Source organism: Cyprinus carpio, chromosome B23, assembly GCF_018340385.1.
Source record: "Cyprinus carpio isolate SPL01 chromosome B23, ASM1834038v1, whole genome shotgun sequence".
NCBI classification, from domain to species: domain Eukaryota; kingdom Metazoa; phylum Chordata; class Actinopteri; order Cypriniformes; family Cyprinidae; genus Cyprinus; species Cyprinus carpio.
Genome location: NC_056619.1, coordinates 23,303,473 through 23,320,319, shown reverse-complemented (window position 1 = coordinate 23,320,319; position 16,847 = coordinate 23,303,473). Strand labels below are relative to the sequence as shown.

Sequence of the window (16,847 nt, the reverse complement as noted above, 5' to 3'; positions counted from 1 at the left end):
TATGCATTCATTAACTATGAACATGTGATCAAAGCGCTGATTCAGAGTGATTGTCTCCAATCAAACACTTCAGTGTGAATCTATGCAGTTTAAGAGTTAAAACGTTATTATGAACTCTAGCAGCTTTTGAAAGCAATCACAATCAAAGACTCATGGGTTGTTCTCAGGAAACGCTCAGTGAAAATATTCAGGGAAATTTGTATTATTGTTCAAAAAGGTCCAAGAAACCAGTATTGCAGCACCTCAGGCTCAAAGTAACAGGTCCAGATATTACAGAAGCAGTGTAGGCAGATCGCTGTTTAACAAATATAAGTTTTCAATGGCCCTTTTAATAAAGGATTAAACCCCCAATGAGTTGTGGTATATATTATATATATTGTGAAACATTATTACAATTTCAAATAAGTGTTTTGCTATTTTAATACATTTTAAAATGTGATTTATTCAGGTGATCAAACTGAATTTTTAGCCTCATTATTCCGGTCTTCACTGTAACATGATCCTTTAGAAATCATTCTATTATGCTGATTTGCTGCTCATGAAACAATTATCAATGTTGAAAACAGTTGTTGCTACATATTTTTATGGAAACCATGATATATGTATATATATATATTTTTTTTTCAGGATTGTTTGATGAACAGAAAGTTCAAAAGAACAGCATTTATTTGAAACAAAAATCATTTGTAATATCATAAATGTCTTTGCTGTCGCTTTTGATCAATTTAATGAATTCTTGTTAAATAAAAGTATAAATTCTTTCAAAATTCTTTAATAAATCTTTCAAATACAGACCCCAAACTTAAACAGCAGTGTATTCACATCAATAGTAAGTCAAAGACGCACACACAGCACCATTTCCTGAGAATTACGCCCATAACATTTACTTTAATATAGGTTTTTTCCAATAACATTCTGAAAAGTTCAATAAATATTACTTTATACAAGAGAAGGTAAGAGTTCAATACTATGCTCTTCATAGGCCGCTCGATAAGGCTGGTTGTACGTGCTTATAGTCTGTCTTTAGAGGTAAATCATCTTCAAAGTGGTCACGTCTCTCTGCTACAAGGGGGAGCTTTTAATTGATTGAAATATAGGTGTGAGGGTGTGTGTTTTTTTTTTTAAGATGTGTTTTAAAAAAATGATGAGGTTTTAGATATTGTAAAAGTGTATAGAGAGAGAGGAGGGGGTGTGTGTGTTCCTATCTGGGTGAGGTTCTTTAGTCTCATACAGCAGCTCTATCTCATTCGAACCATCTCATATGCGCTGGTTTTTCTCGACATTTATCTCTCTATATCTACTTCTTTTTAATCCTCAATCCCTAGAGATGCAGGGAGACAGATATTATCACTTGCCATTTTCAGTGTCTTAAGGAAAAAATAAAGCACAGTGGGAAAACAGAAGTGGAGAGAAGAAGAGAAGGTGGATTGTTTTTAGAAAAATTCTGTTCCTGCACATTTCAACCAGGGTTATTATAGAAAACTAAAACATTTTGATCTGACATAGCTGAATTTATTTTTAAATATAAATATAAGAGAAATATATATTGGGGGGGGGGGGGGGTATGTTAGACTTTAAATAAAAAAAATTTTAAAAGTCACCTTGGTGCCTTGGCAACTAACTGAAATATGTTTGAAAGTTGAAGTTCCAAAATTACTAAGTGAAATAAATAAAAATGTTATGAAAAACTGAAAGGAAACTTCAAGTGCAATAAAAAAAAAAATGAACCCTATAGTAATATAAAAATAAACAAAAACTAATAAAAATGATAAAAATACATTACAGAATTTAAATTAGAAATTAATATTGTTATTCAGAAGGACATATAAAATTGTTGAGAAGTCACAATTAAGACATTTTAATGTTATAAAATATCCTATTTCAGATAAATGCTTTTCTTATGAATTTTCTAGTGATCAGAAATCTGAAATTATGGTTTCCACAAAAATATGAGGCAGCACAACTGTTTTCATCATTGATAATAATCATGTTTCTTAAGCAGATAATCATATTATAATGATGTTTTATGGATTATTTTGTTAGTGTTGTTGCTGAAAATTCAATTTTGCTTCCCAGAAATAAATGACGTTACAACATATTCACATATAAAAAACAGTTATTTAGAATTGTAATAATATTTCACAATTTAACTGTTTTTACTGTATTTTTTTTTTTTTTTAAATCGGTGACCATAAGAGATTTCTTTCAAAAACAAAACAAAAATCTTTATCTTGACTGGTAGTATACGTACAAAAAAAGATTGAGAGAGAACAAGAGAAGCAGAGAAATTGCGAGCTGATGGAAATGATTGTAAAAATGAAGCAACCGAAGGAAGAGTCTCCTTGAGAGGTCTTCCAGAGATAACAGCTTTGGAGAGCCGTCGAAAGGCTGACTTTCCACCAGGAGTTCATTCTATCCCACTATGAACCAAAGCACCAGTACTTACGATCAAAAACCCCCGTCCTGGAACATTCTTTACAAGGCTGCCCTAAGGACTACAGCGGCCTAATGAATCTAATTATTCTATTCATCTCACAACTATGGAGAGCCCTTCAAAACAATTCAAAACAGAGCAAGATTAAACGAATCTCAAATTCTGAGCTTTGGACATTTGTTCTCTGAGGAGCCCAGCCAACCTGTATTAGCTACCACTTCAAGAAGCTAAACAATAGCACTGGTGAAAATCCTGCATCATCTAGTTAACGGCTATATGTCTCATCACAGTAGCATGCATACCAAATTATCAGTATAAAATAATGCTGTCTAAATTTAGCTGGTTAACGCAGGTGATTAATTTTTCCAGTTTCCAATGAAAATTAGCCTGTGTTTTACTCACCCCCGAGGCATCCTAGGTGTGTATGACTTTCTTCTTTCAGACGAATCCAGTAGGGGATATATTAAAAACAGTCTTTGATCTTTCAAGCTCTATCATTGCAGTCAGCGGGTGTTGCATTGCTTCAGTCCAAAAGAAGATAAAAAAAAGCGCACATCCATAAAAAAAAAAATTCTCACATGGCTCCGGGGTGGGGAACAAAGGCCTCCTGTAGCAAAACGATGCGTTTTTGTAAGAAAAGTATCCATATTCAAAACGTAATAATCATTTTAATGTAGCTTGCGCCAATGTTTGTTTACAGGATCAAAGGAAGCAAAGTTTCCTTACTTAAGCAAAGGAAAACCAGTCTCGTCTTGGATTGTTTCAAAATCCTCTGACATTCTTCTTTACAAATCCTCGTTTTGTACTTCTAATTCTTGCCCGTTTTTTTGTTTTGATCACTCCACTGCGTGTCTGTATGCGTCACTTCTGAGCGGCGCATGCGCAAAGCAGAACTCATTACGTCATTCCCCCAGAACTGCTTCTGTTTACAACAGTGAGCACAAGCTAGATTCAAGTAATTATTATGTTTTGAATATGTATATTTTACTTACAAAAATGGATCGATTTGATACAGGAGGCCTTTGTTCACCCCCCGGAGCCATGTGAGACACTTTTTTTTATGGATGGGTGCTTTTTATTTCACTTCTTTTGGACTGAAGCAATGCAAAACCCACTGACTGCAATGATAGAGCTTGAAAGATCAAAGACCATTTTTAATATAACTCCAACTGGATTCATCTGAAAGATGAAAGTCATATACACTTACTGTAGGATGCCTCGGTGGTGAGTAAAACGCAGCCTAATTTTCATTTTTAGGCGAACTAACCCTTTAACAGTGTTAAAAATATTTAACGCAGGGGCAGAGGTTAGCCACCCCACTTGAAGTCTCTTTTTTCTTGACAATAACTGCATTTATTTAAATGCAGACCATCTTTACCACATCAAAAGGGGGACTTTTCAGACGTGCACTTCAACTTCACCTCAGCGCCAGTCATAAAAAAGATGCAAATACAACTATTAAAAACATACTGCCCTTATGTTGTTTCTACAGTACATTAAGTTGAAGATTGAATGTGAAATTATTGCAACATAAAACTATTAACACAGCATTATCCACCTTATTTTTCCAATAAGACCGGGCATCCCGTGTCATTCACTTCCAGCTATGTTTAGCTGAACAAAACAGCTCGTTTTGCTGCTTGATATTGCTAACTGGTGTGTCTTACCTTTTTTAATGTATTATCTTAATTATGAACACAGTGGTTTGTAATGCACAGTTTTACTGTCTGCTGCACTGTGTTATTCTTCTCGTTATTTCCCTAGTGCAAATAATGAACCGTAAGTCTTGCACATTCACAGAAAACAGCTTACTTCCGCATTAAAAAATAAGGTGAATAAATCAAACCTAGAGACAATATTGTTTATTTTTGTAGGCAAACTCAAAAGTTTGCAGAATAGTTTGTAAGAGCATGATTATAAACACAATGAGGCTGTGAAAGCGACTGATGAGTAGATGAGTTTATCTGCTCAGTATGAACAAGTTTAACAAACTCTAGTTCCATTTAGCCACTTGTTAGCAATAGTAACCTTTTTCAAGAAGTAAAACGATTAAAAAAAAATCACAAGGGGGGGTTTATTGATGTATTTTATGTCATGGGATAAAACATGAAAATATCTTGAGCTTGTGTTAACCAGAGACCTTATATCAGAAATTTAACCAAAAAACAATTTAAAAAACGTTCACTTCAGGACGATACAACCAGAAGTGCTAAAATGCTGTCTCCTGGTTTTGGCCTATAAAAAATGTGCCTTTATATGGTGGTTTTCGCCTGTGAGGATTTCTGAAGAAGAACACTGCTGTCGCCTTATCCAAAACCCAAATGAAAATATGCCACTCAACTATGTCATTATCATCATCTGAAGCAGCAGCAGAATGTTTCTGAACTGGCAGTGTATCCTAGACAGCTGAATCATTCTATTGCTCTACGTCTTGAAGAAACACTAGTAGAAAATTTGATGAAATGTAGAAACACTCACTGTTTTGCTGCACGAGTCAGTGTGTGTGTGTAACAAACTTCTCAGATCAGGTGTGTAACCTCACCAGATATTTTCCTGCATTCTCTGCTAGTAGAAAGGAAAGGTGAAAATAAAGCAGAAGCACAATGTACTGTTAGTGCTTATGAAAACAGGTCAAGCTCAACTCACTATCCTCCCAATATCACCTCTTTAGATTCACTAAGCCTCCCAAACTCTGCTCTGATAGCAGTTATCCAGACAGCACTCTGGAAGCATTATACGCTTTATACTATTTTTAGAAAGCAAGACTAGAAACATCCCAAAACGCCCTGACTTGAATTGAGTTTGTTAGACAAGCCTCCCCTGAGTGCTTTTATATGAGTGTTACTTCCATGTTGTTTCTTCAAGGTTACGTTATCTTTGGGGAAACAGTAGAATTAGGTTACTATTTGGGTGAAGCTCATGAATGCTGTCTGGGTCATATTTCACCCCAAAATCAAAAGAAAACTAAATTCACATTTTACATTAAGAACAAGAAGCCTATTTTTTCAGCACCTAGATTCTGTGAGATTTTGAGCACTTAAATTTTAATTTTTGTGCATTGTGACATCATTTTCATTTGGGTTAATAATTGCATTAATTATCTAATAATATAAATATTATTGTGTTACGTTTTTGGCTTGTTGTATAATTTGTTCTGCTCATGTTTCCTGTATCCAGACAGGCAGATTTCTAATGCTGTATTATGATTATCACAATGCATTAGTTCTCTATTTTTTTTTCTTTAAGTATTGAGAATTTGGAAGGAAAATGTGCTTAATTGTCATGTAAATAAAGTCATAATGCACAATCGTCCTAAAAACAGGCTTCATGATCTGTATGCAAAATACAAATTCTTATTTTTCAAATGAAATATGAATGTGACATTTCTTTTTAAGAGTCATTCATGTAGTATCATGTTTATACTAATGGAATCCTTTGGAATCCGGGTATATGTTTGATAATGAAAGTAATCAAACCTCTGTCTGAGATGTTGCTCATTATAACTGACAGTGTAAGCAGTAATAGAATCAGTACTGACTCTGGGTCTTTAAAGTATTTCTAATATATTAGTCAGAGATGACTTGTAAGTAAGCAGCATATTTAAGGTCTCTCTCCATTTATAAAGTCTCATGCCCTCTTCATTACACAAAAGAAATATTTACGCCTACCCCCATGTTCCACGCTCATTTACATCTAATACTGGCGGTTGCTAAACTTGACCCGGATGCTCCGCCGTGTTCAGAGCCCCAATCGGTTTGATTAGTGTAAAAAGGATAGAAGAGAGCCAGTGCTTTTGTCACTAATGCTTTTGATTCTCTGGACATGAAATAAAAAGAGAGCCCATTAATGCATTCATGCTGTTACTATGACATCACTCACATTTGGATTCCGTGGATTTCAGAGCTGCACCCTGTGGATATTTTACCCAACATGCTCTTCGGTCTGTGGTTTTATTTCTCTCTTCCTGCTATTAAAGAATGCATTTCATCAAAACAATTAAATACTATTATGGGCTTTTACTTTATGGTTTTGATCCTGAGCTGCATAACAGCAGCACTTCACTGTACTCAGCCATAAAAGCACAATGTTTTCACCAGGACTGCATTTATTTAATCAAAAATACTGTTAAAACAGAAATGTTGTGAAATATTATTACAATTCTGTTTTCAAAAACTCCTTCTTAAATTATTCAAATATGCTGGTTTTCTGCTCAAGAAACATTTATTATTAATATTGAAAATATTTTTGTGTGTGTGTGTGTGTGTGTAATTTTGGTATCATTGAGATACGATTATTGTTTTTTTTAATATTCATATTTTAATATTCTCCATTTTCATTTTAGTGAAAGTTTTAGTAATTTGTCATTTTTAGTAGTTTATACATAAACTACTACTATGATCCATAGGTTTTTTTGTTTGTTTGTTTGTTTGTTTTTAGCCATTTTAGTAAATCAAGTTAAACTAAATTAAAATAAGAAATGTTGAAGCTGTTGAAGTTTCATATCTTATTTAATTTCCCTTATTGATGAATCCTTATATGATATACCAATTAAGATAAGCATATACCAATCTGAGAATAATTTATCCTGATAATATTTCACGAGTATGTGTATTTTCTATCCGCTGTTAAAGGGATACTCCACCCCAAAATGAACATTTTGTCCTGTAAAAGCTCCGTTCGTCTTCAGAACACAATTTAAGATATTTTGGATGAAAACCTGGAGCCCTGTGGATGTCCCATAGACTGCCAAGTAAATAACAGTGTCAAGGTCCATAAAAGGTATGAAAGTCATCGTCAGAATACTATCCTGCCATCAGACATACAATCTGGGTTATATGAAGCGACGGGAACACTTTTTGTAAGCGTAGAAAACAAAAATAACAACTTTATTCAATAATTCCTTTGTCAACGGTCTCCTCTGTGTCTCTCCATATCACTGTATGCGGTGTATGCTCTTCTGTATCATCCGCGCCACAAGGATGCTCTGTTTCTACGTGTATTTAGCTTTGATTTTAAATAAAACAGAGCATCCTTGTGGCGTGGATGACACAGAAGACCATATGCAGCATACGGTGATATGGAGAGACACAGAGGAGACTGCTGACAAAGGAATTGTTGAATAAAGTCATTATTTTTGTTTTTTAAGTGTTCCCGTCGCTTCATATAACCCAGATTGCACATCTGATGGCTGATGTTAAGTGTTCCCGTCGCTTCATATACCTTTTCCTGAACCTTGACACTGTTATTTATTTGGCAGTCTATGGGACAGTCTCAAGCTTCCAGGTTTTCATCCAAAATATCTTAAATTGTGTTCCGAAGACGAACAAAGCTTTTACGGGTTTGGAACGACATGGGGGTAAGTGATTAATGACAATTTTTTTTTTTTTGGGTGGAGTATCCCTTTAAAGAATCTTCAAATTCACAAATTAATCACTTTTTTTTCTAATCAGTCAAACAAATTTGTGAAAGGTGTGAATTGTTTGTGATTCAGTACAAGGTAGATAACAAAAAGAGCAGGGATATCTACCTTCTTTCTATTATAGAAAACAACACTTGCAAATGTCTTCTATCATTTGTCAATGACAAAGTAGATCTTTATTGCGTGTGCAGCTTGTCAATGACCAGGTAAATACCATTTATATCCAAAAAGAGTATCAAAATATGGGCACACTTTTTGTTGCTGATGAAACACTACCACTTTAAAAATCTGAAAATGTCACACCAACTGAACCACTGATTCCATTGATGAATTCCAAAGGGCTGAAATGTTAATGTACTTCAGCAAAGAAAATGAAAAAGAAAATGCATATTTGTACAGGCACTCAGAAAAAACACCTGCGCCATATCAAACCACCTGTCTTGCTTACAGAGAGCTCTATGTGCATCCTCCCTGGAGAACATTAATCTCCATTCTACAGGACAGCACACAGATCCATTAACTGCCCCATTTCCAAGAAGGGTCCCACTGTTCAGTTTGCAGATGGCGCTTGTGCCTCCACATTTACTTTATATAGAGGTTTTGCAGTGCAGTTGCCAGGGAAATGGGCGCACAAGTGCACAACCAAATGCAGCAGAGGAAAGTTGAGTGCTTACTTATTTTTGACAGCGAGAAAGCCTGAGATCATTTCAAAGCCTTCTCCTGGTGACGTAATTCACATACACCTGCATTTACCAGCTGCTGCAGGAGACGTAATGGATAGTTCAAAAACTAAAAGTCATCATGAAACAAAGAAGAAGCCAAATTATCCTACACAGAGAGATGAGCTGACACCCTTTTTTTGAGAGAAGATTGTCTTTTAAATTAGACATGTGTCCAAAAATATCTGAAGTCATTTTGACTTGCTCTCAAACCCACATTGACAAATGAGAATTTAACACTCCACAAGAGTTTCCTCTTTTCTTTTTCATTCTCTAAGCTCGACCTCAGATAGCAACCTTGACATCAGAAGTGTTGCAATTTCTGAGGTCGACCTCAGATAGCAACCTTGACATCAGAAGTGTTGCAATTTCTGTTTTCCATCAGTGCTGGGGTCTAGAGTGGCTAAAACACCACGGATTTAGGTCAGTGCTGGGGTCTAGAGTGGCTAAAACACACGGATGCAGGTGATAGAGGAAGCTCATTTGAAATGTCATACATGGTGTAATAGGATATTTCGTTGTGTTCTTGGCTTTGTTGTTTCTTGAAACTATTTTTACATTCATTTTCTTAAAAAAAAAGTCTTCGTTAAAGCACTATAAAAGGTCATACAGAATGTAACAGTGCCCGTCACTTTCTCAGCAGTGCTGATTCCAGAAACTATTTTTACATTCATTTTCTTAAAAAAAAAGTCTTCGTTAAAGCACTCTAAGAGGTATAAGACTATGTATGTAACAGCTTCAATGAGGGAAAGAACTACAGTCCCATGAACTACTGCAAATAAGGTAATTTAATTAAGTATCATGAAGTTTTGAAAATTTATGTGGGCTAATTTAAATAACTATCCAAGATTAAATTATGTGGGCTGATGGCTTCAAAAAAACAAAACAAAGAGAGCATCATTTAGAAATTCTAACTTCCGACTGGATGCTGTTTTGTTGCTATTTGTGTTATTTTTGGTTTTATTTTTATTTTTTTGCAAACACAAAGTATTCTCGAAGCTTCGTATAATTACGGTTGAACCTCTGATGTCACATGGATTATTTTACCGATCTCCTTAGAACGTTTCTGGACGTTGATTGTGTAAGAACCCTTGCTGTCTATGCAGGGTCAGACATCTCTCAGGTTCCATCAAAAATATCTTAATTTGTGTTCCGAAGATGAACGAAGGTCTTACGGGTTTGGAACGACATGAGGGTGAGTAATTAATCACAGAATTTTCATTCTTGGGTGAACTAACCCTTTAAACGTTGAGGAGAGAGGCACTGACAAAAGACGGTCATTGCGACATTGTAAAGTGATGGCGCTATGGAGCCATGTGCTTTTTTAAAAACATTTTAATAGGTTTAACATTAGATTATCAGTTTGGAATATACGCTAATTTGACTAGAAAAACTGGAGACCAGAAATGCAAAGCATCCCTCTGGTTAAGAGTCAGGCATAACTTCCACGTTTAGGAAAAATGTCTATACCATCGATTAATGACCTTGGAGCTCACAGTAGATTTGTCTTTAAATGTTTTTACCTGTAAGCTGTTGTTAAAAATCAATTTCCCTATGGAGAAAACGAATGCCATTTTTACTTCCAGAACCTTGCACTCTATAAACAACTCTTGAACATTGGGGCAGTAAAAGAGCAAGGATAAGAATTTTTGGTAATATAATAAATTTTAACTGGACTATTAGCAAACAGCAGTTTTATTTTAGAAATATAATACCCACATTCACTCTTTTTCGTTTATGCCTAATATGTCGCAAACCGATTCCAGTCGAGTCACATTCAGTTATGAATTACATCAATTCAAAATGGCAATGTTTGACAAAGTCAACACTGGATGTTGGTCGTTTAATGTTTGTATCACAAAACAGATGTCAAACATTAAATGTTTAACTGTTTACATCTTACTTCACTCTCTTTTACCATTAAAAACTGAAGCGTCGCACTGAAATTCATTTCTATTTCAGTGAACAGTAAAACTTCTTTATTGTGATTGGTCAGCTCAATCATGGTGACATCGAAAACAATTATTTAAGAGTTGTTGTCTTCTGTCTGTATTTCCACAGTATGAAGGTAAGGTTGTATGAATTTATGAATGAATCGCTAGTCTTCCCATTTGTTATGACATCCACTTCAAACATTACAATGCGCATGATAACTTCCATTAACTCTACAACAGGTAAATCCACTTTGCCAGCTATTTACTCTTAAACAGTTTACTCTTATAGAGCCAAAGCCACTAGAAGGCAAGCCTGCAACCTGTAGCCGAAAAAAAGCGTAATGGCTAAAGAGAACGCTTCCGCTTTGGCAGGACATGGGAAAAAGGAGACCAGAAGCCGTTTTTTTTTTTTATGGATGTCAATGGAGGAAAGGCTTCACTACGCTGAATAAAAAGCTTTTTAGAGGAAAGGGCTTATCATTTAATGAATCAACAGCATCTGCTAATCTTCAACATGTTTTCAATACTTTCGGATTTAACTATTTTTAGAGATTTAATACGAAAAAAAGGCTGTTTTATAAGAAAAGTCGCTAACTTTTTGCGATAGGTGGGATTAAGCTTATGGCACTTGTCATTCATTTCTACGGTATCCGTAAACAGCGACTGAGTGTCGCACAACAAGGCTGTAATGTGATTGGTTATTAAGGCACACGTGATCCAAGTTAGCCATTATTCTTTCTCCAATAGTAAGCAATACCGACCCTCTCATCAAACTCTGATAGAGCTACCCCAAAAATGGAAGTTCAAAGACAAAATTCTAAAGATGGCTGCACACTTGTTTCGCTATATTACCCAAATGTGCAGTAGGAGCAACCAGGGATGGTTGGAACACAAGGCTGTTGTAACACTTGCAATTTCTCAAATAAGGAATATGTGAGGAAATAGAGCCCTGTGGCAGACACAGCAGATTTTGTAGGAGAAAAAACTAATTTTGAGTTTATATTTAATTGATTTTTGTGATGACTGTTCCTGCTTTGTAGTTAAACTCATTGAAGTTAAATTATATTTATTTTGTGTCTGTGTAGATATTTTTTCATGCAAGCTGCTAATGTTTGGCTGTTCGCTGTAAGGTGATCTAGTTTATGGCTACAAGACTCTGGGATAGTTGTAACATCAACAAAACAAATTAGAACTTACTCCAAAAACATTTTTTTGTTTTATTTATAGGTTTTCTTTGAATTTCAGTATGCCTAGGTCTTGGAAGAGAAAGACCAGAAACCAAGGGGTTTTTCTTATTATGTTGAAAATTATGTTTTAATTAAGACAGCTTTAAATAAAAAGTTTCACGTTTTTATTTTTTCATAATCCTTGTATAATGTTACATCTCACCCCGGTGGATATCGTAACATCAGATCTCACCCCAGGGTATGTTACAACTAACCTGGACTGTGGGGTGAATTGTAACATTTCACTCTTTGTGACTGAAACCAAACTATGCATTTTCTGTTTGTGGTGTAAAGATAGCAGCCATGCCATTTAATAGCATACACTTGTAAATAGTTTGAATCACATATTGAACGCAATGGCTTAAAATAACTCCAAGATACAGACAGAAATGGCAAACTTCCCTAGACCTACATAACTAGAAAGAATACTGCAATGGAAATGATTTTCGTTGCACACTGTTTCGACTACAGTAAGCAGCAGAAATTAATATGCAGTACGGGACACTTGTATTCTAATTTAACTAAATAGCCTTTCTAATTCACACAATAATGAATTATTATTTACAACAACAAAAAAATCTTGCCTTGCCTTGCTTTGCCTTTGAGGCAGCGCATCATCTGGTGAGCAAACGTGCACTATAATAAATTAAGAACACACTGATTGCTATCATAGTCTCACAGAGCCCAAAAATAATATTTAGCAAAACAATACAAAGTTAGTACAGGAGATACGGAGAAAACACAAAGCTCGGTCTTCGTTATATAATATAATTAGCCTGCTAGACCACAAACAACCGATTAAAAGTCTGTCCTAGTTATGAAGATGCTTCTCACACAAATGTGCATTGTAAAAAGTGCATTCCATAACTGTAAAATGGGTGAATAAATACATGAGGTTGTGCGTACTCACAGTTGTAAAAGATGACAACCACAGGATCCCGCGAGTCCACGAGCGCATGTCTCCAGTCGTGTCCACAGCGCGCGCTGATAGCAGTAGTTGGATCAAATGCTTTATAGACTGACTCTGACCAATCAGAGAGAGAGCACATCATTCACAATCCTGCACAAGGAGTGTTAAAACCATTGCATCTCTGCTGCAGACAGGGAATTCTAACACTTTTCTCAAACCAGACAGACAAGTACCTGACTTAAGCCTGTGATCCTGGGTTTTTTGGGGACAGGGATGATGCTGGAGGTCTTGAAGCAGGCTGGCACATGGCATATCTCCAATTAAGATTGTATATCTCCAATTCCCCCTATCACGAGGGACGGCGTGATAGACTGCTTACGGTAGTGAAGCAGTGATCCAGAATGTTCTCCTCTCTGGTAGGACATTTCATAGATTGTCTGTGTTTGGGGAGTTCACTTGTGAGGTTTCCTTTTTTAAAGTCACCGAGGACAATAACAAAAGAGTCCGGGTATGTGCGCTCCACGCACGTACACTGTGATGCGAAGATGAGCATCCTTAATTTGTAACGTACTTTTTAAATTCATTTAAATGGTGGACTCAATACTTTTTTAGTAAAAAACAAAACAAAAAAAACATTTAATAGCATATTTTTAAAAACATTAAACGATGTACACTTACATGAGAAGTATTTACTCTCCCAGAAAATGCGATTTTATTCTACATGGAGATCTCCCCTCATGCCGACATCACATGACCAGCTATGTCACGCAAACCACCAATTTACTAACAGACATATGATCTATAGAGATCTAGTGAGCAACACACATCACATAATCTTCCCAATAGAGATGAAGCAGTCTCAATTAGGCCTAGTCATAAAAATATAAAAAAATCTGTTTATCATCGTGTGCATGCATACAGACTTATTGCCTATTAATAGGGATGCACCGATACAACTTTTTCCAGTACTCGCCCGATACTGAAACTGTACTTTTATTTTTGGTACTTGCCGATAACGAATACCGATACCAATATTTTTAATGCATTTGTACATTTTTTAAATATTGGGTACAGAAACCAAAATAGTATGTATAATGTTATCTGGTTAACTTCATTTATTAAATAGAAACAGTCAAACAAAATTTATTCAGACACCTTCAACATTTCTCACATTATCACAGATTATTCTCTATAGTTTAGAAGATGGTAATAAAATATGACAAAAACTCATAGTTAAACTGTTTCATAACAAATTCAGCTTGATAATGTTAGATAATTTTGGTAGAAAGGTATGTAATGGATTACAATCAACCAAAAATTATTCATACAGCTGTTAGTTTGACAGTATTTACACAACAATCAGTACTTAGTCGGGGTACCCTTAGCCTTAATGACTGCCTGTAGTCTCCTGGGCATGCTGTCATCCAGGTTCATGCAAACCTTCAATTGAAATGAACTTCAATTTTTTCCCCAGACTCGGTCTGAATAATTTTTGGACCCAAATTTGTATCCGTTTTACTGGTAGTCCACTGTATAAAGAATTTTTGGATATAATTTATCACAGTTTACTGTATTTTGCTATCCTCACTTACATACATGTCCTGCACCCACTAATAATAAAAAAAAAATATAAAAATATATCTGGTGTCTGAATAATTTTTGGTTTGACTGTATATCCTTCGGTTATTTTCACACTTAATTATGCCCATTAAAATGTATTTTACAAGGTTTTGTTAATTTTTTTTTTAATTTTTTATTTTTTTTTGCTCTATGGTTCATCTTTAATTTTTTAATTTAATAGCATTAGAGCTGCTCCATTGCAGCGACTTAGAGCTGTAATCACGCGCTTTGTTGAAATAATGCAGGGAACACACATATATATATATATGTGTGTGTGAAACTCGTTGCTATTTATATTTCAAAGCCACTTATATATTGCAGAAAAACTCAAGCTGGCAAAACATGCGCAACGTGTGCATGTATTTGTACTGGTGCAGAACACTGAAAAAAGTATTTCAAGCAGTACTTCATCCAATTAGTAATTTGTCTTTCAATTTAATATACCATTATTTGTTTTATTTTTCAAGTAATATTTTTTTAGTTCAAAACATTGATAAATATAAATATTTTTCATTAAGAGCTCAACTAAGACATATTTGTTTTGACGAATGTAAAACAGCTGTATGTCATGTAGATTAATTGAGACCTGTTCTGAGGAGGATCACTTTATTGACAGGTACACTGCACAATTAAATGTAAACCCTGAAGTCAGATGCCCTTATAAAGACTGTAACTTTAATGTTTGATCTTTACAGAAAAGTTGTCAACGACAAGCCTGACATCACCCACATCACCACCTGTTTTTACAGTAAACCAGGTATGTATAAGTGCATTCATCCCATGTTGTATTTGCCATAATTACATGATTCCAACTTGGAAAAAGAATTCATGTCCTGGTAGAACTCATAATTACCGTCTGTAATCTGGGAATTTTCTGTGAGCTTCTACTTGTATCACATGACTGACTGCTGCAGATTAATTTAGGCATTGATAGTGCTGCCATAAACGCACAGTTCCCGGTCCAAGGACATGAACAGCTCTAAGTAGAACATGGTGTGAACACAGCATATGATCTTTACTTGACTTACAGTTAGTATTCTCTAACTGACTTGATAATGTCTTTATCAATCTGTTTCTTCCTCTGTTAGGATGCAGCTGACAGGACAGACTCCAGTAAGAGTCCTCAGCATTGATCAAGCAAGTCCACATCTAACCCTTCTATATGGGAATCATCTTAGAAGAAAACTTTGTAATGGAAATAGCATCTAAAATTCAGTACTGCTAATATTGTGGAATAAAACCATATAGTTCTGATGCCGTTTGTTGTGATTCTGAGATAAACTGTTTTATGTTAGTCTGTTAAACTATTTTTTTTCATGTTTTATGGGAAAATGTTTTCAGACAAAAATTCATGTTTTGTTGTGTTTTTAAATTAACATTTGGAATTGAATTCAAATAAAACAGAAAATCACATGAATGGTCCTTTATTACACTTAAAGGGTTCTGCAATTTGTAAACATTTTACTGCGATTGCATAGATTCACAAATTCAGCAACATTCATTAAGTATTCACAATTTCCTGAACAACCGCTTTTAAAAAGTACTTCCAAAGTATCAATTTGTTTAAAATTGCACATAGTTCAAAAAGAAGCTTGAGATATAAATATATAAACAGATCTTCTTAAAAGCAGCAGTCTAGTTCAGCTTTGTCACCTGGAAAGTTATGTGAACAGTACACCTGAATAAACATGCATGTCTTGCATACTTGGTTTAGTTGTTGCTTTAAAAAAAAAAAAAAAACGGACATTTCATTAAATGCACATTTAACAGCCTTTGTGTTCATGCTACTAATGTTTGAAGATCTACCAGGATGAGGATTCAGTGATACATACACAGAACGGAGGCATTAAATCTGAACGTCAAAAAATATTACGTATCTGAGCATCAGTAAACCAATTTTATCAGATCAAAAAACTGACAGCCTTATATTCACAAAAATATACTCTGTGCAAGAGCTAAATGACTATAAAGTATGTGCCCTTTTATTCAATGTACTGTATTCAAAAATACTGCATGGAGTAGACTAAATAAAAAAGTGCCATTTATGTATTTATAAATGGTGAATATAAAACAATATAGCTGACCCAAGAATAGTGAGTGGTTAAATAGTTCTACTGCTGTCTTACCAGTGACAATCTGACCTAGTTGGTGGGGGGAAAAAGATAAATAAAAAATAAAACTGGTATATCATGACACAATATCTTAGCATCCAGCTTTGAGTTAAAAAGAAAAAACTAGTGTTTTAAATGCATATAAACGTGAGACGCTTATTGCTTTAATGAACCATAGTTGTAGCTTGTATGAAATTCTCATGTTGTTATAAAAAGCCTAATGCAGCATTTATTTAAAAAAAAATAATAAAAATACACCAAGATACCAAAAACTCTGAGAATATAGTATTTTGTTGGACATCTGTAGTGGAAGTGTAGTGTGATATCTTTTAAAGGAATAGTTCACCCAAAATTAAAATTTGCTAAAAATGTACTCACCCGTAGGTCACTTAAGATGCATGTAGATGAGTTTGCTACTTTATTGGAACAGATTTGGAGAAATGTAACATTACATCACTTGCTCACCAGTGGATC

At 34.9% G+C, this 16,847-nt stretch overlaps 1 protein-coding gene across 1 annotated transcript in view; it reads right to left on the bottom strand.

Moving 5' to 3' along the window:
* LOC109048333 (growth hormone-releasing hormone receptor-like) overlaps positions 1-13,195 on the bottom strand; it is a 39,850-nt gene extending 26,655 nt beyond the window's left edge. Inside the window, exons 1-3 of the mRNA XM_042750542.1 lie at positions 13,022-13,195; positions 12,876-12,956; positions 12,643-12,756 (exon numbers count right to left, since the gene is read on the bottom strand). Coding sequence (XP_042606476.1) covers positions 12,643-12,756; positions 12,876-12,956; positions 13,022-13,195 — 369 coding nt within the window. The remainder of the gene's footprint in view (positions 1-12,642; positions 12,757-12,875; positions 12,957-13,021) is intronic.
* Between the last annotated feature and the right edge of the window lie 3,652 nt (positions 13,196-16,847).